This window comes from Anguilla rostrata, chromosome 2 (genome assembly GCF_018555375.3).
Source record: "Anguilla rostrata isolate EN2019 chromosome 2, ASM1855537v3, whole genome shotgun sequence".
NCBI lineage: Eukaryota > Metazoa > Chordata > Actinopteri > Anguilliformes > Anguillidae > Anguilla > Anguilla rostrata.
Window position 1 is genome coordinate 42,868,409 of NC_057934.1, and position 24,408 is coordinate 42,892,816.

A 24,408-nucleotide genomic window follows, 5' to 3' on the forward strand; every position below is an offset into this window, starting at 1 on the left:
TCCAAGCACACATACACACAAACAGAAACACTAATCAAAAGCCTTAGCGAGTTTCACTGGGAGAGCGTAACACGAGCGGAGGTTCATCTTCCCCAGATCCCCTCCCTGCTGAACAGGCGTCGCGACCAATCAGTAGGAGTCGCTAATGCAACGATCAGGATTCATACCCTTACCGGCTTCCCACCTGCGAACACTGCCAACCGTGTTCGTAGGAACGTCTGACCAAGCCGGAAGTACCACTGCTGGGGATTGAACCCAGGTCTCTGGTAGGCAAGTGCTTATACCTCTACACTACCCAGACGGCCCATTAGTCTGTTTATAAATGGAGTTAAAGTTAGGGCACATCTCAAGTTGTCTGGAAAACCATTCCAACCACTGGGAGCATAATGACAAAAAACTATTTCACCAAATTTTGATTTTTTCTTTGGATCAACTAAACGGTGGGTGCCAGAAGACCTGAGATAAGAGGAGTGGATGCAACAAAAATGATTAAATAAATACTGAATAAAATTAAAAGTTGAATCAAATAAAATGTAATCAAATTAAATGTTAATTAATTCATTAATTCATTCATTCATTCAATATTCAATAAGCTTAACTATGGCCATTTCAGTGCTGTGATTGGCATGGAAACCTGACTGGAAAGCATCATGCAGATGGAAAGTTAAATAGTCATGAAATTGCTTATAGACAGCCTTTTTCAAGGATCTTTCAGAGAACAAAATGATTACAAATTACTAATGATGGAGGGATCAAGACTGTTCTTTTTTAGAAGTGGTCTGATGATAGCTGACTTTAGAGATTCAGGGAAAAAAACTGAAATATTAACAATTGTGATAAGTACATCAGAACAAGAGAGCTCTGAGTGAGCTTTCCTGTAGCATCGAAAGGAGAGATGTCTAGTAGTGGTGAGAACTTGGAGGCAATGTACAGCACCTCAGACTTAGCCAGGTTGAGTTTAAGATGCTATCCAGCTTGATGTGACCTTCAGGCAGGCTGAGATGTAAGGCCAGTGTATAGAGTGTACAAACTATTTTTGATTCCTTCAGAATCACTCTAAAAAGCTGAGTAGACAGGGAGTCTTTTTCACATTGACATTTGCTGCAAAGTGTCACATTGGTCAGTTGCCAAATGAAAGAAAATAAATTATATAAAATCTGCCTCACATAGACTTACATCTAAGGCAAAGGACCCATCAAGTACAAAAGCAAAATAAGCTATTAGATGTATTTTCTTTTACTCTTCTATGAAGAGTTATTTTGCTGAATCGTCTAATCTTTGTCGAAAAGGCATTAAGAAAGTACAGTGACTGTAGTGGACAAACAGGTAAAAGAGACACAATGGGTAAAGATATCTGTGGGGTGAATATAACATAAAAGACAGGGCCTCTCACCTTGGATTCCTGGACTCTCTGTAGAATAGTCTTTTGCTCCTCTGGTTCTACGTCAAACACCTAGGGTCAGAAAACAATGTATGTTTGGCTGAGGATATATACAATGGTGAAGGCCATTCTTTATAATGAAAGAAGGTAAACCATTAAAGCAATGTGTGCAGAACAGGGACAGACTAGTAAGAATTAGTGAGGCAGCCATTTTTTATAACCGTGGTTCTGTGTCCACAACCACTCTGTAGTAATCAGTAGTCCCTAAAAAACCAGGGTTGCTAACACAGGAAAGCTCCAGAAAACACGAGGTTATATTTTTGGATAATAATATGTCTTTGTTCTTGACACTTGTGACCTAGAATAAGCCCCTCGCATTGAGACACTTCTGTAACTGCTCATAATGTAATAAGAATGAGCATCATTAGGTAAAGATACAGAACACTGCACGTTCAGCATGTAAATTAGACAAACAGCTTGTGCCTACCAGAGTGACCTCAGATGGGAAGGGACTCATAAACCATATCAAACACTGCAGCCACTGTCATCTGTGTCACCATGAGCAACAAGGCTAGGGGTGAGAGGAAACTGCACACTGGAGTGTGATGCATCTAAATGCCTGTGATAACTGACCTGAACATCAATACGATGCCGGGCACAGGCTTTGATGACTAATTGCGTCTGGACAAAAACACATCCGATTCGCTCAGACATGGGCTGCTATATTAAGGCAAACGTGGACTAAGAAAGACAGACACAGTCTCAATACTATCACCTGCCTACGCTTCTCTGATCGATGGGTTCTTAGAGAATAAAAGTCCTTTCATGGTAAGGGCTCTGCTTAGAATATTACAAGTATATGAGACAAAAATGGGAAAGGATGGTAGAAAAATCTGGAAAAATGCTGAATGTATACCTTCTGCAGGTAGCTGAAGAGTGCTCCTTCATTGGTCACATATTCTGGACAGGGCACCCCAACCTTGTTCATCACAGTGTAGACTGCTTCTTCATATAGGAGGACCAGCTGCAAAATACTGAGCCTTACTACAGCTTAAACACACATTACAAACATTTTGAGGTGAGGCCGATAAGATACACCTGAAACAAGGGGCCAAAGGAAGCTTATTTCATACAAATGAATGTCAATATAGCATTTACATAATTGAAAACCCGAGCCGGATGAGGCTTTGGGGCTCTGTACCAATGTGTTGTACTCATGGTTGCAATGTTGTTATATTGTAGGTGGAAGCCAGCTGAGTGCAAGACTCAATGCCACAAATAACAAAATTGTTTTCGTGAGCCAGAACGGAGGTGTTGATTCGATAAAAACATGAGAAATGTCAAGTCTTAATGTACCCTTCATGCATCAGACTCATGTTGATGTCACTCAAACCTACACCCCACCCACCCCAAGCAGTACCAGGCTACTCACCTCTCTCTTGGTCACTTTCTCTGGAACACAGATGCCACTGACTGTCTCTGAAGGAAGGGCGGTGCCATTGCCATCCTGGCCCTGAGAGGAACGAGTCTATTGGCCCTGATCTCCTCACCCAGCCCTCTACACCCACGCAACTGGCATGCAGTATACAACCAAGCAGATACGCATCATACAAAACATGCATCTAGTCTTGTTTTGTTCACAAATTGTTGCTCTGTATTTGTAACCTGCACATCTTTACAGTATGTTTTTCTGTCAGATATTAGTAAGTATTGGTATTTACCTAGGCACCTATGTTCTTTAAGTAGATAAGAATGTAAAACTAACTCTCGGAATGATGATAAAGCAAAATAAGTCCACACCTCGATAACCCAACTGCCCCAAAACTATTCTTCCTGTACTCCAACAAATATACTGCCCATAGCTCCATTATTTAACATGCTCAGAAAAACAACCAAATTAAATATGACTCAGAATCAAGCACCACAACTACTGAACCCAGTACCTCCGCAACTACACAACCAACTGTCCATTCTCACCAAATGACACTACCTATACCCCAGAACTACCACTCATGAGTGATGTTAATCCTGATTATTACATCGATGTCATGAATGCTTTTTCATTTAGAATTTTATCATTTTCTCCATCATGACTTTTTAAAACTACCTCCATATCATTGTACAAGAAAGTTGTGAATATTATTTTCTCTCCTATCTCTTCTACAGTTCCGCAGCACTAAACACTAAGTGGGCTGACATGAACAGCCTGATAGCCTTCATTCATTTAGCTGCTTCCCCCTTGTGTGGGCGTTTCACAGAGCCTCGGAGAGCCAACATCTGAGTCTCCAGCCTGGTAAGTTCTCTCATTAACCCTGTCCGTCTGTCCAAACGCGTCACTGGAGGCCCGTCTCCAGCAGGCTGGGCGTCTGCACCCAGATCCTCCCAGCCCATTGCGGTTATCTACTCTGTGCCTTATACTGGGGCTCAGGTGAGAGGTCACTGACACACAGTTGCCACAGAATTTACCACAAGTTACAAGTTATTCTGTACTTTTTCCACTGACCTTCTAAGGATAAACTTGTTGAAGGTGTATGTGTCTTACCTCGTTCTGTGCCGTGCGATGCATATTTTCCTGCTTCTGGAGGATGTGCTTCATGCGCTCAAAAAACTCACCATTGCCTTCAGCTATCCTGTAACACAGATGCAACCAACAAGCGCAATGAGGAAGTGCAAATTATAGATATGGCCTGCAGGTAATTCAATGTCCACCCCTTATTCTTCTAATGAACCATAGCGAGTTGTAGAACACCCAAAATCCTCTCCTCCCTCTGACATTTGTGCAGCCTCTTCACTGCCGACCCTGGTGGGGGTCTGCTAGCTTTGTTATTCCCTAAATTTGAAATGATTCCCATAATCTTGGTCATTTTGATTGGAGGCATCTCATACACTGAATAAATGATCCCCCTCTCCCTGTGAATAAGAAAGTTTTCTTCTAAATTATTAGTGATGAAGCCTAGGTCTTGTAACCACTACCTTCAGGACCCACCAGGCCACACAGGAGCAGAGTCTGGGCACCCTGTTGCAGAGTCTGGTCACATGTTCCTGATCCTACTCATTTATAAGCTCTCTGAACACTGCAGTGGGTGGATCCCCGGTCATGGAGGCCCTGACACGAGGCACAAACTCTTGGTGAAGCAATGACTCATCAGGAACTGAAGAAATTTAGCGACAACATTTACTGCTTTTATATGGTTATTTTTCCATTTGCTTTTAATTAGCTTTTAAGCTAGCAAATATGCTTCTGATTCAGCAGTTACAGAGAGAATCTGTTCAAGATTCACCAGATGCTTTCACTTTTATCTTGAGTGCAAATCACAAATGCAGAACAACTATTTATGTACACAGCTGAACTTGAGATTTGGAAATGCTTCCTTGCATACCAGTTCAAATCTCTTTGTCTACATTAAGTCTGCAATGTGTGCTGAGGGCCATCAGCACAAAAAAAGGGCAGAATAGTAGAACAGAATATGGTCTTTAAATGGTATGTGCTTAAATATCACAGAGAGATACAGAACAGACCCAGATTTTATTTTCTGATTAAATAAAGCCTTGTATTATAGTCTTTGTCAACACAAATGGCAGTGATCAAACAGCAGTTTCTCTGCACTGAAGCCTTGTATACCACAAGGGCAAATATGATGAAGCCCCACGCAGCAGTTAAACAGAGGAAGACAGCCCTCAAGCTGTTTTTTTCAGTCCTCACAGTAAATGAGTAAAGCATATTTAATTTCAGAATGTCAACAGGCCTTGAGATGCCCAAGGTGGAGCAAACTATCACATTTCTAAAAAAGGGGACAGGATATCCACTGACTATAAAGAAGAGGTCTTTCCCTTATTTGAGGAAGATAAAATAGACTGGGACCACATGCAGGGTATTCACCTGATCTGTCATTGGATATGCAACATGCTTGGCAGTTAAATTCAGCACAGAACCTTGAAACTTCAGGCCTACAGGACCCCACAGATAAACAACAATGCCCAATGACCTGGGCTCTGAAGCACACCTTTCTTAGCTCTCTAACCGGCCTGGTCCACATCACTCCTTCCTTATCATTCATACAAGGATCCAGGGCATCATTATAGTGGCTAATCTACTGTATACAATCACTAACATTGGTGAGGCAGATTCAAATATTGAAGTTCATCATGAGATTATTTGCTGGTTAATGTGCAGTAACTTCTATGGCAGTGTGGCTACTGGGGATGCAAAAGCTTGTTCAGCCTGTGTAAATGCAGTGAAGCATGGCTCATATGTTTCCTTAATTCCTTAGGTTACTTGGCTGCATTTTGTTTCAGAGCATTGTTTTTAAGTTTTGGAGAAATGGATAGCCATATGCTAAAGCATTCAGCCCACTAACAAAAACCTGACAGCAAAAGAGGAACTTTCAAGACAGCTTAAATAAAGGTTTGCAAATCATTGACAACAGACAGACTGATGATAACAATCTGCAGTAGTGAACCGCTGTGTGTTTGCTGTTCCCATTCTATGGAATTGCATCTGAGTAAAATTGTCAGTAATGAAGCAGACCTTCACATGTCGCTCTTCACTGAACAGGATTGACCTGACCTTGGAAAAACATATCTGGATAAAGAAGTCTGTGCTTTTGACTTAATGAAACATAATATATTCAACACTGGAGAGTTTCAAATCCAAGGTCTCAGAACCAATATTACACACAGTGCAATTCAATCTATCCCTGTATTTGAACTCTTGACAGTGATTGCATTGACAGTGTGCACAGGGCTTATACATATTACAGTACCACACACACTCACGCAAAACAATAATTAAAAAAAAAAAAACAAATCACTGCCCATTCTACTTGGTTTATTCAGCTCCAAATGTGCATTTGAACTTTTTCAACTGCACATGGTAACAACAAAGTTGAAAATAAAATATATTTTCATTAAATAGAAGACATTAGGCCAGCGCCTATTTTTAAAATGATTGTTTTTTTTCAATTAAAGATTGCCATTGAGTGTAGTCTGTGAAAGGGGAAGTGTGCATACACGTCTGTGGCAATGTGAATACAGGAGTGGGTTCAGAGTGACTACGGTAAATACAGAGGTGAATACAGGAGTAAGCAAAGGAGTAAATGTAGTCCTGAAAAAGAGCAATGGGTTCAGGAGTGAATAAAGGATTGAAACATAATTAATGGGAGAACTCTATTGCTGTAGTTCACATTGTACAGCATAACAAAGTGAGAAGTCATCTTGACACAATAAATATATTTTAAGAGATCTAGGAATTAATTATATTATGAAATAGGATATTCAACTGATATGAGTGAAGAGATCCTGGATTGTTGATACACGTGGAGATCATCTGAAACTAATGTGCATTTAAAACAAAGAAAAAGACATGCAGCAAACTTACGTACACACACACATGCACACACGCATGCATACATACACAGCTCATATGTGTACAAGGATTGCAAAACAGCTCGAACAACAACCCCATTGAGTGTTGCTAAGTAACAGCTCCCTCCTGCACTTTCACTTCTTATCATTCAATCATTTTTTTTAACTTGGACTAAATTTAAAAGGGAATTTCTCTTTTTGTCTGCGGGGGAATGTATTTTGTACAATTCATATAAGAATCTTCCACCAGCCCGACGAACTACCAATATAAGCAATATAAGACATAAGCCCGGCTGGCTTGTAATCACAATGGATGGCAGTCATGCATGATGCAGACAAGCACTTATGGAGGTACAGAGTGATGCTAATGTGGTATGAAGAGTACACAGTGACAGAGCAAGCAAGAGCCCATCATTCCAGTTTTCTTGCAAAGCATTCTTTTATTTCCAGGGACAGAAAGATTTCCAGAATGACTGTGTTTGAGCACCAACAGACAGACTGACATTGAACGGCAGTTTGGAATCTGTTTTTAGAAACAGAGGGCTCTTTCCATCTATTTTGTTGTCATCTAATAAAAGGAACAGGACATTTTATCAGTTCATCAGCGATGGAACTGCTTCGAAGCTACAACACACTGTATTTGAAATATGTCACTTCGTATTGTAAAATCTGAAGAAACATTAATGATAGAGACGCATGTCTGAAAAGTGCTACTTCGTTGACAGCAGCAGCATTGGTCAGTATTCGGTTGATAAATAAATATTTGCCTGATTCTGAAAAGGCTGTTCCTCAAGTCCGATAAGGAGTACTGCATAATTTCTTCATTTTATCCAGACGTGGCTGCTTTGTAATTGACCTCGATATACAATGCATAGGCTCTATTTGACTAAAATAAACCTCTTCTTCTCTCACAATTAAATGTGGACCGGAAGCAAAAACAAGGGGCTCTAATGGCTTCGGCCCCACTCAGTACGCTCCTCGTCTGCACAGGCAGTCCTGAGTGGCACTCAGCCCCCCCGGCCTGCAGCAGGCCCCCCTCTGATCGCTGTTTGTGTGTGTTCCACCGCCCCGTCTGCTCAAGTCCCATTCAGCACACTGCTTGAAAGGATTTTTATCTGTTTCACTTGAGATATAATAATAAAACAGCTCTGTCGGCCCTATATTAAAGATGAAATTATAATTGCTGATAAGGAAGGGCGAGGGCAGCATCAAAAGGACAAAGAGAACCTTGAGCTTCATAACAGGTCACAGGGAGAGGTTACTGGGTGGAGGCAGGGGTAAAATTATTGATGGCGAGTATAAATGTGTATAAAAGTCTCCTTCCCGACTTGATCTTCAATGAGAAGAGAAAGGAGGAATCCAAAAGTGTCTTGCCAAATTTTCATATCTCTATTATCGCATTTCCACTCGTCTCTCAAATTAAATAAAAAAAAAACAGATTCCTTCGTTTGAAATGGCCAAGGGAATTCTAATTATCTTTAACAGGACGGGCTTAATATAAAGAAATCTGAATGAGTAAGAGCATATGATTTAAATAGTGCAGAAGCACGATCAACACCCCCCTCTAAATAAGAAAAGCCTATCTCATTGCTACAACAGCCTCCATAAATGTGGGGAGGCAGAGAATGGCATGCATCACCGCTGAAAAGCTTGCAGCCAGCCATCACTTCCTTCCTGTCGGCAGTCCAGCAGCAGCTGGTCTGGGCAGATTGTGAGCGGCTGGCCAACCAGAGGAGCCGCTGTTGCACAATTCTAATGTATAGCATGTACAGTCAGTTGAAATTCCATCATTTCTGTTAAAATTGAAACTTTAGCCCAACAATATAAAAGGGTGCCAAATGCCAATTTAACAAAAAGGTTGATTGTTAATAAGGAAATAAATTACAGGCCAAAGTAAAGATACAGGCTGCAAAATAAAAGAATAGGGGCAGCTAGCTCCTGGAATACTAACCTATATCAGAATGAACAAGATCCTCCCTAACTCACATGTTTTAACACAGGAGGTGAGTCTTCCAGGGAACTAGCGTCCCTACACAAAAAATGGTGCTAAAAAAAAGAAAAAAAGAAACCACTTGTACCCAAACAAACCGGTAATAATTACTTCAGTAAAATCAAAACAGAACAGGCATGGGGGCGAAGCTGGCAGTGTGCAAGAATGGGAGGTTAGGGAACAACAAAAGCCCAGCAACCAGAAGCACTTGATCCCCGTCTTTTAAAATTATAGCACCTGGGTCAATCAGGGACAAGAGGTGGTAGTGGTTCATCCATTAGTTAAGAAAATAATATTTCAGCATGCATAGGGTCATGCATAAAATTGTTGAAGAAAAGGTCTCGTTGCCAATAATTATGGTGAGCGCAGCTACAAGGGGAGACTTTGCTAAAGGGCTTGCAATTGTGTGGGAGTATGTTTGATGCGAACGTCAGTGAGAAACATCAATGCACTGACTTATTTTCACAACCAGTGTCTAAAGCAGTCAGCATCGAACTCCAAAGGAAAAAACATCATCTGTAAAGGGCAACAGTGGGCTGAAACACAAGCTCCAGGACTGTGATGTTCGTGCTTTCATTTAGATTCATTTAAAGCAGTACAAGGCAAAACAGACAAGTGACCTCAGACTCATTAACTGCAAATTAAACTTGCACCCAGTTTAATCAGCCATTTTAAAAGAAATAATAAAAAAAACATTTGGAAATGTTTAAGACACTACAGATAACTGTAATAATTGAATATACTTAGTGAAAAAAATGTAATGAATTGCAATGCACATTCAGTGTAGTGTTCATATTCTTTCTCAGTCTTTATATGTGTACTTTATCAGTAGCTGTGCGCTAGCTTAGTGTATTATTGCACAGCATTAAGCACTGTTTATCTTTAAGAGTGTGCTGTGCATGCTAATTTTACATGTTTAATATGTAAGGCAAACAAGGGCACCTATAACTATACTGATTATATGTCTAATAAACTTGTCATTAGCAAGTTAACATAGTTTCCCTTAATATCTTCCTTAACTTACAATATCTGGTAGTCCAGACTTTTTTTAAATGTCCAAACATATTATGCCATATAACAAGCATTTGTGATAGAAATTCCTTCGTAATTTGGATGGATATGGACTGTACACTGTTTTGTTAACAGAATAAATCTAAGTTCCAAAATTCCTAAATTCCAAATTTATACTTGTCTACTAGGGGTGTGCAGAGACGTCATTATCTGTATCTGTATCTGTATCTGTAAAACCAACAAAATTATCTGTCTGTGTATCTGTATTTGGGCGTGGTTTATACCGGAAGTCACATTAAATCGGGCAAACGTTGTATTTTCTAACCTAATATTCACTGGCAATGCAATTGTTGTGCCTTCAAAGCATCAAATTGATTTAATATTGGCGCATAATTAATTATGAAATATATTTCCAGATCCTCATACTGTACTTTTCATATCTCTCTCTCTCTCTCTCTCTCTCTCTTTTTAGGCTATTTTTATTTTTAAATAAACTAAGTTTTATGAACTGTCTGAACCCCACCCACAAAATGAAATTTTACCAGTTAAATAAAGACACAAATACAAGGTTTTTATGTATTATGTCAAGCTCAACAGATAAAATCTGAACTGATTTTTTAAATAATTTTCATAATGATCAATAACTCAATAGTTAGGGCTAGAGGCTTTTGTCAAAAAAGCACCCTTGTTTTTTTTAAAAAAATATTTCAAAAACAATATGTACATGCTGAAAAAAAACATTTTTGACTTATTTTTACAGATAAAATGCCACATAAAATGAAAATGACAAAACAAAAAAGCCTCTGACATGCCCTAGCTATAACATTTAAGAAGCGGTATGTAAAGTTATGTAGCTGTATCTTTTGTTAAAGTTTAGATAAATTGAATACCCTATGGGCAATATACAGTTTTGAGAAAATGGCTATTAAAGGGGTCTTTAAAGGCTAGTAGCCAATGAATTCAAGGAGTTCTGCTTGTCTTTCGTCCATCCTCACAGTGACAGCAAAAGAAATAGCCACTTATGGTCATTCTCCAGGAAACAAGCTTTTTAACGATATATCATTCAACCGGGTCAGTTTTAAAACCGCAGAGGCATTTAATCATAAAAGATGCTATCATAAGCTTATTTTATGCCTTGTGTACTTGACAATGGTGTTATATTATCATCTAAATTAATTATTTATAATGATTATTTACCTTTAGTTTGTTCAGTTTATGAAACTATAAAAGTTATAGAAGAAAAATATCAAAAAATATCAAAATTGGCATATGGAACCAAAATCATTGTTTTTGACAGTGGTGCCTCCTTTTAAACTGCTTTAGAATGTTGGATTTGTAGTGCATTGATTTTAGAACTGCTAAAAGGTCGAGGTGTCCGTTCTGGACTGGAAGAAAAAAAAACCTGGACTGGAGCCCCCTAAGGGTCATGGTGGGGATTTATTATTATTTTTTTGTTGAGATACTTTTGCGTTCCCTCGCAATGCTTTTGCATTACCTCGCAACGTTTGACATTCACGACAGTTACACGCAGGCTACATTTCCGTGCAACTCATCTTGTCCTGGCTCTACATTTTGGACGGTGTAGTGGCATGCGCCCTTTCGTAATGTCTAATGTTGATGAAAACGGAATGTCATCGCTTGCAGTGATTTGTGAACATCATTCTGTTAACGGTGTTATGTAAGGAATAAACACGACGGGAAATTATACAACGGCTTGGCTGAATACTCGATTCTGATTGGTTCAAGGGTGGGCATTATTTAAGCCATAGCTCACAACAGGCCGTGGTATATGGTTATTATATCACAGCTAAGGGCCGTTGTTCAGCCCGACGCGAAGTGGATTTAACTCATGGCTACGGGACGCATTTTCATGCGTATTTTTGTGAACTAACCGCTGTTTTGAAGACAATTCAATAGTCAGCTAGCTAGCCAGGACAACAAGCAAGCCCTGAAACAATTCTGACCTAAAACCAAGAATATAGGCTAGGGAACAAGTTAGGCCGAAGCTATTGTAGCGAGACAGATCTCAATCAGGAAGGTGCTTGTAGGCAGTTCGAAAATCAATGAAACTTTACCGAGGAACAAAACAGACAGTAAGACAATCCTCAAATGCAAACTTCGCCATAGTGCCCAGCAGAGAAGCCCCCTGTACAGCACCGCTGGTTTGCTCAGGGTAACACATATACCACTAAACTAAAAGCAACAAACACAATTCAGCTAGCACAAGAACACATATTTACACACGATAAATTCACTTTTTACATGTATATTTACAGTCCCACACAAACTATTTATAAAAGTCAGCATGCCGTGCATTCTGGGAGCTGCTGGCGCAGCCTGCCGGAACAGCCCCTGGACATCACACTATCATAAAGCTAGCTGGCAAACCCGTTTCAGAGGGTTTTCCAATAACGGGACAGCCCGGAGGGGTTTATTTCACTTATAAAATGGGTTACCAACAATGACTATATATGGTTACTTTTATATTTATTGATTTTCATAGATTTAATCAGCTAAAAGTGAAATATTCTTCCGCGGGCGTTTGGGCATACTATTTAACCGTTGTCAAGCAAAACTCTGGTTGGTAGTTGCATAAACATGTCTATGGGTAGTTCTATTTGGACCGTCGTTATGCAAAAACTCTGGTTGGTAGTTCTATTTGCACCGTTGTTAAGCAAAAACATCTGGTCGTTAAATCTATGAAAACAATGATTCTATCAAGAAAAAATAGTTCCTTCTCATTTTATACCATACAATTAGTTTATACCACATATACCATACATTTTTTGTCATTACATTATTTAATAAAATTGCATGAAACCATAAGTCAATCAAATTCATCTCCCTAGCACTGTCTTGCTTTTTAAATGGTGTGGTCGCGCAGTGTAGACATAACGTCTTTCTAAGACCCTCTGAAACGAGTTTTGAATGCCAAAACATCCCTATTGTCTACACATATTTATATTTCAAGCAACAGTTCCATGTAGCTGTTTCACCACAGCTATAGCCTGAAAAAACCGATTCTCCTAATTCCAGAATTGTATAATTGTACAATAATCATTTTCAAAGAACCATGACTTTCTCCAGTGATAAATGCCATGATTCATCCAACAGTGCTTCTGCTATCTTTCAATTAACTGAACAAAAAAGCAAAGCACCAGCACACCCACGGCCTCCAAATAGCACCGCTAATGCTGTCACTTGTGACATTCAATTACCCAGCGAAGCGCTGCCCTTGTTTATGCCATCTGTCTGCTGTCCAGGGTAACAGTGCTACGAAAGACATGGGCCCAGCTACACCAGGACCTGCTGCTCACTGCCGCTAACAACAAACGGGTGTGTGGTTTTACCCTCACACCCGTCCACACAGAACCATGTCAGAACCTACACTGGGAAGTGCTACAACATAATGTACTCCCCCAGACAGCAGAGATAGCATTGTTTGCAGAAAGCCTCACCTGAGCCAAGGCAGAATTCCTAGCAATATAACTCATGTACCCACCAGATAACATTCAAAAATCGAACAGCGGCTTGCTGCTTCCCTTTCCCACCGCTCCTGGTTTAAAATTCATGACTGGGCCTTCATTCCGTCTCAGCCTAGCGTACGCCAGAGGCCCAGTTAGTTCATCTAAGCCCTGTATAACAGCCTTCACTGGGTCTTGCACTGCAAGAATCAATGTGGGAACAGCAGTGTCAACAGGTGCTTTCTCCCTCTTATCTATTTGCCCTCAATAAGGCACCCACCTCCACCCCCCCCCCACGCACACCTCCATGTATAAACCTGACAGTGGAAAAACAAGCCAGGGCTTTCCCAACACAGTTCTGCACGTCTGAAAATGAAGATCCACCTGTAGAGGATGTTGCCACATGATTCAGATGCAGCAGGGTTTACAATGCCAGGTACTCCTCAGTGTGTGTAGGTGGGTAGCATTGTTCTACATGCCTGGCTGTCTGATGAGAGCTCCACAGAACAGGGAAACTACTGATAGCCACAAAGATGCAAATAGCACAGCAATATGTAAAACAGTGACTAATATCCTTTCCCCTTTGTACAGGACACATTTGAAGAGCTAGGAATAACTACTTCTCACAAACACACTATTAAACAGCCTTTATTTGGACCAGAACCCCATTGTGCCAAGGGGAAATGTGCAGTACCTATGCAAACAGCCCACTGCCTTTGACTATTCATCAAATATATTTATTTACCCCTGAGATAAATACCTCCATAAAAATAAATCTAGAAACAGCTTGAACCAGAAGGCATATGGTGTTACAAATGTAGAAGGCTAGCATGGAAACAAAAAGCAGTTTTTGCAACAAATAACTGTTTTAAACATTGGTAAAGATGGATGTTCTCTATGGATATGGATGTGGTAAAAATGTAATATTTCAGGGTCTAATCAAGGAACAATCATCACTTAACATGACCATATGTAAACAGTTTAACAGTCATGAAAAATGTATATGTGGATAGTTTCCTGTGAAAGCAATCAATTGCCTCCAAAACACAAAAACTGCAAAAATCAATCAGATATACTGTAGCAGTCAGAATGGTGATAAATTGTTTGAGTTTAGGCAGACAATATAAAAGTAGACGTGAAGGGGGGCAAATAAAGCTTCTAACAGACAAGGAGATGCTTTTTATGGCTCTGTGCAGTTTGTATAGTTAATTTGAAAAGTGTATGAAGTGCACACAATGTCAATTTTTGCCCAGTCTAATGCAGAGCAATGTAATGTAGTTCAGTACAGCACAGTACAATCACTCGCCTTATCAGTCCAGGCCCTGTAGAAGAAAGTCTGATGAAGGTGTGAAGCTCACCTGGGGGATGCGCCGTCAGGACAGGTGGTCACAGGGCTGCTGGCTGGGGACGCGGTCTCTCTCCTCCCTTGAGTGGACTGCCGGCCCTGCACCTGCCTCAGCACACTGCTTTTGATCTCCAGGAGCGACGACATGCTTATTGGCTACCTGCTGGGAAGAGGAGGAGCCACAAAGCTTCCTGATGAGAGGGTGCAATCAATGGAACAGGTGAGCTGCACAGACAGCTTCTGCTTTTTTTTCTACTGCTTTCACCGACCTGTCAAATGTCAGTAAAGAAGTAACATGGCATCCATGAGAAATGTTTTACCTTGCATTCGCGGTGTGAATGTAATGCCAGCAAAAACACATCACTAAACAGCGCAAAGTGCAAACCGACAACCCCCGTCCACCAGAAACCCCCCTTTCCCAGATTTCAGAACTCCATTATCTACCCTGGCTATCTTGGCCATGTCTGGGCTGGATTGATTAGGACTCCCTGTCGCTCTGAGACCACCAGCTGCAGGGGCATTGATTTTAGGCAGCTGTCCGCAGCATGAGCTCTAAGGTACACCTGCCGTCGCCTTCAGCTCAGTCCACCCCCGCTCCTGACAAACTCAATGAGCGCTCATTCAAGCAGTTTAGCTCCTTTTTTTGATGGTTAACTTTATGCATGTGGACAATCACAATGAAATCTATTAATCTGGGATCTAAATTGCGAGTCTTCTAGAACATTTACTGGAGTCGTTTGAATGTGTCTCAATGAAAAGATCAGCCTCGTCCCTAAAGATTTTGAAACACAAGAATAGACTTTTAAGAAATGCTTTTTATGTGAAAATCAGAAGAATAATTAAGCAGAGTGAGAATCCAGTAAATACAAACACTAAACTGTTTAATTTCAATTATACATTTATTAAAATTATTTTCTCTGCACTACAAATGCATGAAAAATAGAGTTAGGCAATAAAAAACAGCACCTTAAAAAATTACATGCCATGATAGTTTGTGTGTTCTTGAGTAAATAGTGGTCTTTCAAATAGTTGTTGACATATTATAATTATTTTTAATTATTTTGTTTGCTATTTTTTCAATTTGTAAAAACTTACACTGTAGATCACTGAAAAATGAATCAATCTACAGTCCATAATAATAGTTGCTTGAACACAGATCAAAGCGGACTACATGGACAAGCAAATAGGCTGGAACACAATTAGGCTAACAGTTAACACTTTTCACAATATTACAAGATACAGATTCTGCACAACAGTATAACAAATGTTTAATATTTTATCCAGAAAATTCCAACCTTCAACCAATTTGAACAAGATAAAAACAGCCCAGTGTGACCGGCCTACAGTGGTTGATTTCTTAAAACGAGCCCAATTGAGCAAGACCTGGCCACACTGGGAAGAATGTGGTGCCTGATAATATTACTTACTATAAATAAAATAACCCACAAACATTGGACCAACAAACACAAACAGTAAAATATGGCAACATATAAGAAAAAGCTTAATCTTAATAGCATGGCCTTCAAAAAGTAGGGCATTCTGTGGAGCACAATTTAATTAAATTTAATGAGTTTCCCCATTCTGTCACCACCGCCTCTATTCACTGGTCCATACATTTGAATTTGCTTTCATGTGTTCATTATTGAGGGCACTACACTGGAGAAGAATATTTTCTGTGGCCTCTCTTTCACCTGAACTGAAGAACACAGAATACGTCTGGGCTGACAGAGGGCTGCTCACAGCAAGCGAGGTCGATATTGGCACATTTAGCCGGGTCTGATATGCCAGTGTTAGCGGGAAGACGGCAGGGGGTAATTGGTAGTGACTGGCAGGGAATTGTTTCCTCTGTTGCTCCCTCCCCCTGCATTATTGACTTCAGCAGATTAGTGGAGCTGACACATGTTTACATTTGGCACATGTTCAATGCCTCTGGGAATCAGGTGAATCCGGTGCTCCAGAGAGAAGATTCTCTTCCTGTCATCTGCCAAGAGCTCCACCACTCACCGCTTTTAAATACTGCAGACATGATATAAGACACAAGTGCTGCTGTATAAGGAATATGCAGTTGTTACAGCAGCTAGATTGCGTGAGCTGCCTACAGATTAGCAGCCATACCATATTTACTCCCTTTGGTACCTTTTTTTGACAGGCAAACAGTAGGTTGTGTAGGCCTGAGGGGATGGGAGTGCAGCTCAACCACTCTGTACGAAAGGACAGATGTTCTACGACAAGGCGACCTACCTTTCACACATAACTTAGTTAGCTACAAGCAGGATTGTATCTCAGATGCCGCACATGAGCGGTTATTAAAAAAAGGGGTGAGGAAGACTGAAACTAAATGGGGTGTCATGCCAAACAGTCTGTCTCAACAATGCTGCAAGTCACATAAGAGCTATGGGTCACTTGTAGCAAAAAGCTACAAATACAAATGGGTCCCTGGTAACACAATGAAAAGGTGCCAAGGACTAGAATGTGTGTCTGTTCATGCCAATGTCCAATGTTTGCTCATGTAATTCCATCACAGAGGGATATATGAAAGTGACTCCCACCCCCATCCCCAACGGAGCCTTCCTTTACATGGGAGCTAAAGCCTGGTCTGCTATCATGGAGGGGTCTCTATGGTAACGGCCATGGAATAAGAACTGTGAGTCCAGGCACACAGACCTCTCCATGGCCATGTAATGAACACCCAGGAAGGAGGAGTTATATCACTATTTCTGGGTATTTGTCCTGGCTAGTTGAACACATTCAGAGCACTGAACTAATTGCCCCTGAATGTAGATTATCCTTGATTTCCAATCTATTTCAAACCCAACTTTCACCTAGACAGGAGTGTTAAAAAGATTTACCTATTTTTCTCAAAAGCAAGATTTTCTGTTTCATTTGAACTAAAAAGCTACTGAATCTATGGTCTAAAAATACCGGTCAATGTTATATCAAATATGGAGCCTTGCAAGGAATCTATGATGAATGAGTCACTCTCATTCATTTCGACTGGCTGTCTGCTGGTGTCTTATAAATGAAATCATCCGAAGCTATCTTATCATTTCATCAGCAGTAGGGGACCAGGCAGGTAGGTTCTGCTTGGCTGGTATTTAATTTGTTCCTGAATTAATTTGAGCTTGAAACACAGTGAATGAATAAGGCAACAAAGGGGGAAAAAACTAGAGTGTGACTGTTCATTTTTCCATGCAATTCCTTGCAAAAAGTCATTGTGACAGAAAACATTTTATATTTTATATATATTTTTGTATGAAGGTGTGCATTTGTATGTATGTGAGGAGTGGGTGAGGGAGTGATAAATAATCATGAAATACTGATGAATACTGATAATACAAATTTATTGGACCTGATATTCTTAATATTCTTTGTTTATAGATTGTTAGATTAGTTTAATAGCTGGCGTTTGAAGGTGCAACTCTGTTGTTACAGATGTGGTGTATAAAAATGATCTGCATTGACAGGATTCAACACAACAATCTCACTGTAAACAGCATAAGCTTAAATCTAAAATCAGGAATTGATGCTCTGGAAACCTTGTCATGTCTACTTGTTAATCTGTCATGTAATCTGTAAGGATGTATGAAGTATGCCTGCAGGCACAAATTTGTTTCAGAGAATAAAGAATGTGGACATAAATATCTAAATAGGTAAACAACCCTTTCAGTGAGGTGGTTTTTAAGACTGGTCACTGGTGACTGTTATATGTTTACTGATAGGCCAGGAGACATAGCACTCAGTAAAACTGGAAAGAACTGTTAATAGTGAATTTTTTCTACAGTGACAATGACCTCTTCATATATTAAAATGGGTAGAGTACATAATTCTAGCAGTACACGAGCTTGAAGAGGCAGCTAACTGAAACACTGTATTAAACTGTACTCATCAACTCATCATTGAGTTTAGTTCAAAGGTTAGCTGAATCAGATTATTCCACTTAATGGAAATTCATTTCCAAACTGGTCTGATTCTCCAAGTAGAGCAGGAACAAAGACGCAACCAGAAACTGTTATCTAACCCTTTGAAGAGTAGGTTTTTTGGAATGTTTTTTTTTTTCGAAGTCAGTGTTACAGAACTCCATTGCTTTCAATTACCAGTAGTGAATTACCATCAGCGTTTGAGTGGTCAGTTAAGAACATTCGGATCACATATTTGTGCTCTTACACCTCCTGTACCAGAAACCAAAATGTTGTCTCAACAATGACTAAACCATTTCCAATATCAAGGCAAAATGAAAAAAAAGATTTCTGCTTTTACATTTCCTTTGATTCTTCCCTTTAAGACCCAAATGTGATTTGCAGCAATTGAAGCATAGAGTATGCCAGGTTGCCCACGTAGATTACAAGGCAGTTGGATGCTAGGGAAACGAGCCCCCCACTGGTGGTTTGGGAAATGAGAGGGAACAATGGGATTCTGATGACAGCCAAGTGCCAAAAACCCGCAGCCGAACAGCCAATCTGCTGTGGCGATCAGCAATGACAGCAGGCCTGACGTGAGACCAGACATGTCACCATCATGGCAGAATCACTCTGACAGTCCCTCAGTCTTAACAGCCCATAGAAAGCAGGGACCAAAAGCCTGCTTGTGTGCCTGATAGTAATGCTGCAGTACCACTGTAGGATCAGCACTGTCTGCTCCCAGTGAATTGATAAGAATGGAATGGAAAGATTTTCCTCACTACTATTCCAAACAAGGGCATTTGATTTAATTCTCATTTTCATCGTGATCCTCTTGTTTTCCCAAAAAGCCCTACAAATGACACAATAATTTGAACAAAATAAATTTTATGCACAACAGTCTGACACAGTTGCATGGATAAAAAAGCATCATTGAATATCTTATAGTACTTAAAGGCTGGTACCAGAAATACCATTTTTCCTTTTCCGGAGTCTTAAGTGTTTCTGTTTACATTTCTTACAGGAGTAATGCACCATGTGAGTCTTAATGCATTAATGGAGAAGCACTTGTGTCCTTTTTACTTGAATGTTATCATGCATGGCTTTAGTGCAGGACCCACAGTAAGGTTGCTGTAAAAGGTCAGAGGGCCAAGTGGTGCTGGCTATGTGCTTTTCTCAGATCAGAGCACTAATTGAGGCCTTCTGCAGAACAAGCCAGTTAAAAGCATTAATGCAGCTAATTGTGCATCAGGTCCAAAAAGCCATAGTGCTTCACTGAGGTACAGCTACCCTGTCACTCTCCCTTAATGACTGCATTTGCTTCGATTGCAGAGACAGGTGCACAGACTTGGCAAAGTATGCAGAGCACAGGAAGCAGTATTTTTTATTAGCATTCATTAACCATGTTTAGCAACAGGAACTGCTGGTAACTTGTCTGATTGACATGTGAAAGGAGGTACAACATTCTCTAATGAAGAAGTGCATTGATTTTAACTGTCAGTCAACAAGACAGCACATCTAGTCCGAACTTACCATATAAACAAGGTTGGCAACTAAATTAATTAACAAATTCCTTTCCTATTCATATGATACCATAGCATTTGAAATAGGCTTTTAGAGTAAGCTCCATAATGTCTGGGACAAAAACATATTTTTCTTGATTTGGCTCTGTACTGTACAGTTTTAGATTTGTAATCAAACAATTCACATGTGGTTAAAGTGCAGAGCTTTTATGAAAGAATATTTTTCACTGTGTAGAAATTACGCCATTTTATACATAACCCCCCATTTCAGGGCATAATGTTTCGGACAAATGGAGTTCACAGATGTTTCTGATTAGTCAGGTGTGTTCAATTGATTCCTTACTGCAGGTATAAGACAGCTTTCAGTATCCAGTCTTGAATGTAGGCTTATGATTGCCATTGGAGTCTGTTATTGGTGTCTGTCAACATGAGGAACAGAGTTGTACCAATGAAAGTCAAGGAAGCCATTGTGAGGCTGAGAAATCAGGAAAAAAAACAATCAGAGACATAGGCTAAACCTTACACTAGCTCAAATCAATTGTTTGGAACATCGTTAAGAAGAAAGAGAGCACTGGTGAGGTCAGTAATCACAAAGGGCCTGGAAGGCCAAGGAAGACCTTCACAGTTCATGACCAAAGAATTCTCACCATGAAAAAGAATCAGAAACACTCTTCGGGAGGCAGGCGTGGATGTGTCAGTGACTACTGTCCGCAGATGACTTCATGAACAGAACTACAGAGGCTACACTGCAAGATGCAAACCAGTAGTAAGCTACAAAAACAGGATGGCTAGGTCACAGTTAGGCTAAGAAGTACCTAAAAGAATTCTAGAAAATGATCTTGTAGACAGATAAGACAAAGACTGACTTATCAAAGAAACGGCAAGAGCAAAGTATGGAAGCCAGAAGGAATTGGCCATAATTCAAAGAATGTGTGAAACATGGTGGTGATGTAATGGTGGTTCAATGATTTTGGCATGTATGGCTCCCACAGGTAGTGGCTCAATTGTCTTTACTGATGATGTAACTGCTGATAGCAGCAGCAAAATTCTGAAGCGCACAGAAGTATCAAGTTTAAGCTAATCACTCCATATTCATTGGATGGCGCTTCATCCTACAACAAGACAATGATCCCAAAAATTCTGCTAAGGTAACAAAGATGTTTTTCAAAGCCAAAAATAGGAAAATACTTGACTGGAATACATGCAATCTGAATCCAACTGAATTTTCATTTCATAAGCTGGTGAAAGAACTTAAGAACAAGTCCCTGAAACAAGCAGCAGCTGAAAATGGCTTCAGTACTAAACACGACTAATTTAATTTACATTACATTAATATGTCCCAAACATTATGGTACCCTGAAATGGTGGGCTATGTATAAAAAGTGCTGTATATGGAGTACAGAGCCTAATCAAGAAAAAAAATATGTCTTTGTCCCAAATATTATGGAGCTCAATTTGTATGAATAAAAGCTAAACTGAAGCCAGAAACTTGTCTGCATATGGTTGCCTGTACACAGGGCAGTAGGTATAAAGGTAACCAGGCCTAATTATAAGCAGGATTTAGCCATTCAAGTACATTGCGAAGGACCAAATGTTTTGGGTGGCAAAAATTCATATCACTTTGAGAGTGATGACCCATAAGCTATTGTATTTATGCTGCTATAATGACAAAGGCTCAACAACCAATTACAGTGCCTCTCAGAAGTGTAGGTGGTAAAGGCATTTATTATATTTATTGGACTGTCATAGTAAAAAGCAAAATGCTCTTACACGGTAAAATGTTCAGTATTAAATCAACTCTTACAGAGTATATATGGTCCCTATTGGACTCAAATGTACTCTGTAAGTAGAGTTGATTTAACACTGGAAGGGATGCACATGCGACTACATAGAACAAATTGGTCACTAAGTTTACTAGCAAGAACACATAAATCTAAGTGATGATCTTTTGAAATCTCAAAAGCAAGCAGTCATAGAAACATCAAGCAGTAAGCTACCTTTAGAGGATCTCTTGAATGGTAGTCGACAGATTTTGTTTGCATGCATTGCGTTTATTGGATTAAAGTTGCTAGGCCTGGCAGAGGTAATAATCTTCAAATCATGTATTGACATTTTAAAAAAGTATTCTTTCTTTTCTGACGTGTGTACATAATCTGTAATAGACTGCAGTTTACTATGTATAAACTGATCAATTTAAACAGAATAACTCAATTATATGATTCATTGCATATATTATAATAATAAAAATATAAACATTTATTTTCAGTATTATTATGATTATTATTATTATTATTATTATTATTATTATTATATTTATTTAACCAACAAAGAGCCCCATGAGGTAATCATCTCTTTTTCAAGGGGGACCTGGAAATGCATATAAATAAAAATCTCATTTTTATTTGCATTTTGATAAAAAACAATGACTGAATTTTATACATAGTATAGGCTATTCATAATGACCAGTTTTGGTTTAATCTGGATTATTTACAAAGCACTGGAAATAAAAAACAGTACTGTATAGGGCACTTTTGAGCAGCGGAGGTGGCAGTCTTTCAATATTGCATAAATATTGCGACTCTATAAATGACCAGGATGATATACACATCTTACCTTTTCCACTGCGATTTCAAAGTACTGGAAAATCGGTGGAAATTAATTGACAAAGAGGTGTTTTAACAACAGTCTCCGCAAAAGCTACCCTGTAACTGTCAGCTAAATTGTAACAGATAAACAAACAAACAACTAAATAAATAAATAAATAAATAAATAAACGTGTCAATTATTTTTTTGTTACCATGATGTGTTCGTATGCAATCTTCAGCCATACAAACAAAACACTAAACAATTAGAAACAAGAATTATTTAAAATGGGTAATAACACAACATAGGTAATTTAGTTCAGACTCAAGTGACCTGAAGGTTTTCTTTAGCATGATTTGATTAATCGTCTACAAAGGATTTTCTTGACAGACGAAACTCGTTTCTATCAGATTCCAAGAGTTAGTCAGACGTAGGCTTCTACACGCTATTTAGGGTAATACATAGCTTTATTATAGCCTATACACAGACACACTTGCCAAAATATTCGTGCAACTTCGGTCAGAACGCGCTATTTTGCACAACATCTTATTCTGATCCGCGTTGAAAGTGAGACACAATTACCCCTCAGTAGTAATCGTTGGATTTATAATCTTTAAAATACTTTATCTCAATGAAATATATGCTAACACAATGCAAACGCACGTGCCGCTATATATAACTTTAATGTCAGAAATAACTGGAAAAACCTCTGGTATAAGTCTAACGTACATGCAATTAATTCCACCCAAGACCAAAATAATTGATTTGGTGCAATAATCAACAGGCTAAATGTACGTCAGTTGTGCAAGCGCCCTAGTCACACAACAAACTAAACATAAAACCGTACGTGCAAGTTACGTTTGCTATAGCAACATGGCGTTATTTAGGAAAACATCTGAAAACTACATCTGAACTTGGACGAGAATAACTCACCTGTTACTCGGATTCGTCTTGTGCACAGCAAAGTATACCGGTTATTGTGGGGGATTAAATAATATTCGTTTACAAAACGTGAGCCAGTCAAGTGGTTGTCTGTTCAAGGTTTCAGTCTCTTGTGGCCGCAAACTACATATTATTCATATATTTACTGATAGACAGATCCTCATTTTTTTTTTTACTTTTACATTTTTTCTGTTCTCTTCACACGTACTGTTCCCGGCACATGCCATATATGGTCAGGGGAAGTGAATGAACGCCACTGCTGCCTGGCGCTGTTACCGTGGGTTATCCCAACTCACCGTCGGCAGTACTAGGGAATATTCTGAACGTTTATTAGTTGCAGTTCTCGTATTTTCGAGCAAGTCCTGACATTTGTGTCAACAAAAAAAAAAAAAAAAAAAGAAAGAAATGACTGTGAATGAGGTTAATAAACCTCCTTAAACTTTGAAAAACAAGCACAAAACTCACCAATTTCTTAATGTGGTGGTATTAATAGAATCAGGTTTGCACTTTGGCATCCAGTAGCCAAATAATAGCATTTCAGTTTTTCAGGGGAATTTACACAGGCACTGTAGTCCACTCAGGTTTGTATTATGTTGCTTGTGGCACAGTAAAATAGTTATGGCCATCATTGTCATACCCAAGTAAAGCCACTCGAAGAATACAGGGAGCTTGTTTTCATGTTGGCTAAAACCATTTGGGGAAATGTCTTCCTTAGTCCAAGCTCATGGTAGGTCTGATGGGCATTAGTGGTACCCATGGGTGAGAGGGTAGCATTGAGCCGACAGTAACCCTGTAACCCCCATTTTGCAAATAGCGTTCTCAGATATACTGTAGAGATTTGTTTGAGGATAAACCCAGAGGTTCATAGGGAAATATTCTTTCATGTTAAATTTGTATTTACATTCTCTG

At 39.5% G+C, this 24,408-nt stretch overlaps 1 protein-coding gene across 5 annotated transcripts in view; it reads right to left on the bottom strand.

The window, feature by feature from the left end:
- LOC135248119 (BAI1-associated protein 3-like) overlaps positions 1–23,720 on the bottom strand; it is a 37,467-nt gene extending 13,747 nt beyond the window's left edge. For 2 of the 5 annotated variants that reach the window (XM_064322372.1, XM_064322370.1), the window contains exons 1-6: positions 23,491–23,720; positions 14,569–14,718; positions 3,924–4,011; positions 2,814–2,894; positions 2,298–2,405; positions 1,394–1,453 (exon numbers count right to left, since the gene is read on the bottom strand). In XM_064322372.1, coding sequence (XP_064178442.1) covers positions 1,394–1,453; positions 2,298–2,405; positions 2,814–2,894; positions 3,924–4,011; positions 14,569–14,702 — 471 coding nt within the window. In that variant the 5' untranslated portion in view covers positions 14,703–14,718; positions 23,491–23,720. Of the gene's footprint in view, positions 1–1,393; positions 1,454–2,297; positions 2,406–2,813; positions 2,910–3,923; positions 4,012–14,568; positions 14,719–23,490 lie in introns of all 5 variants that reach the window. The other 3 variants (XM_064322371.1, XM_064322368.1, XM_064322369.1) reach the window with 2 other exon arrangements.
- Between the last annotated feature and the right edge of the window lie 688 nt (positions 23,721–24,408).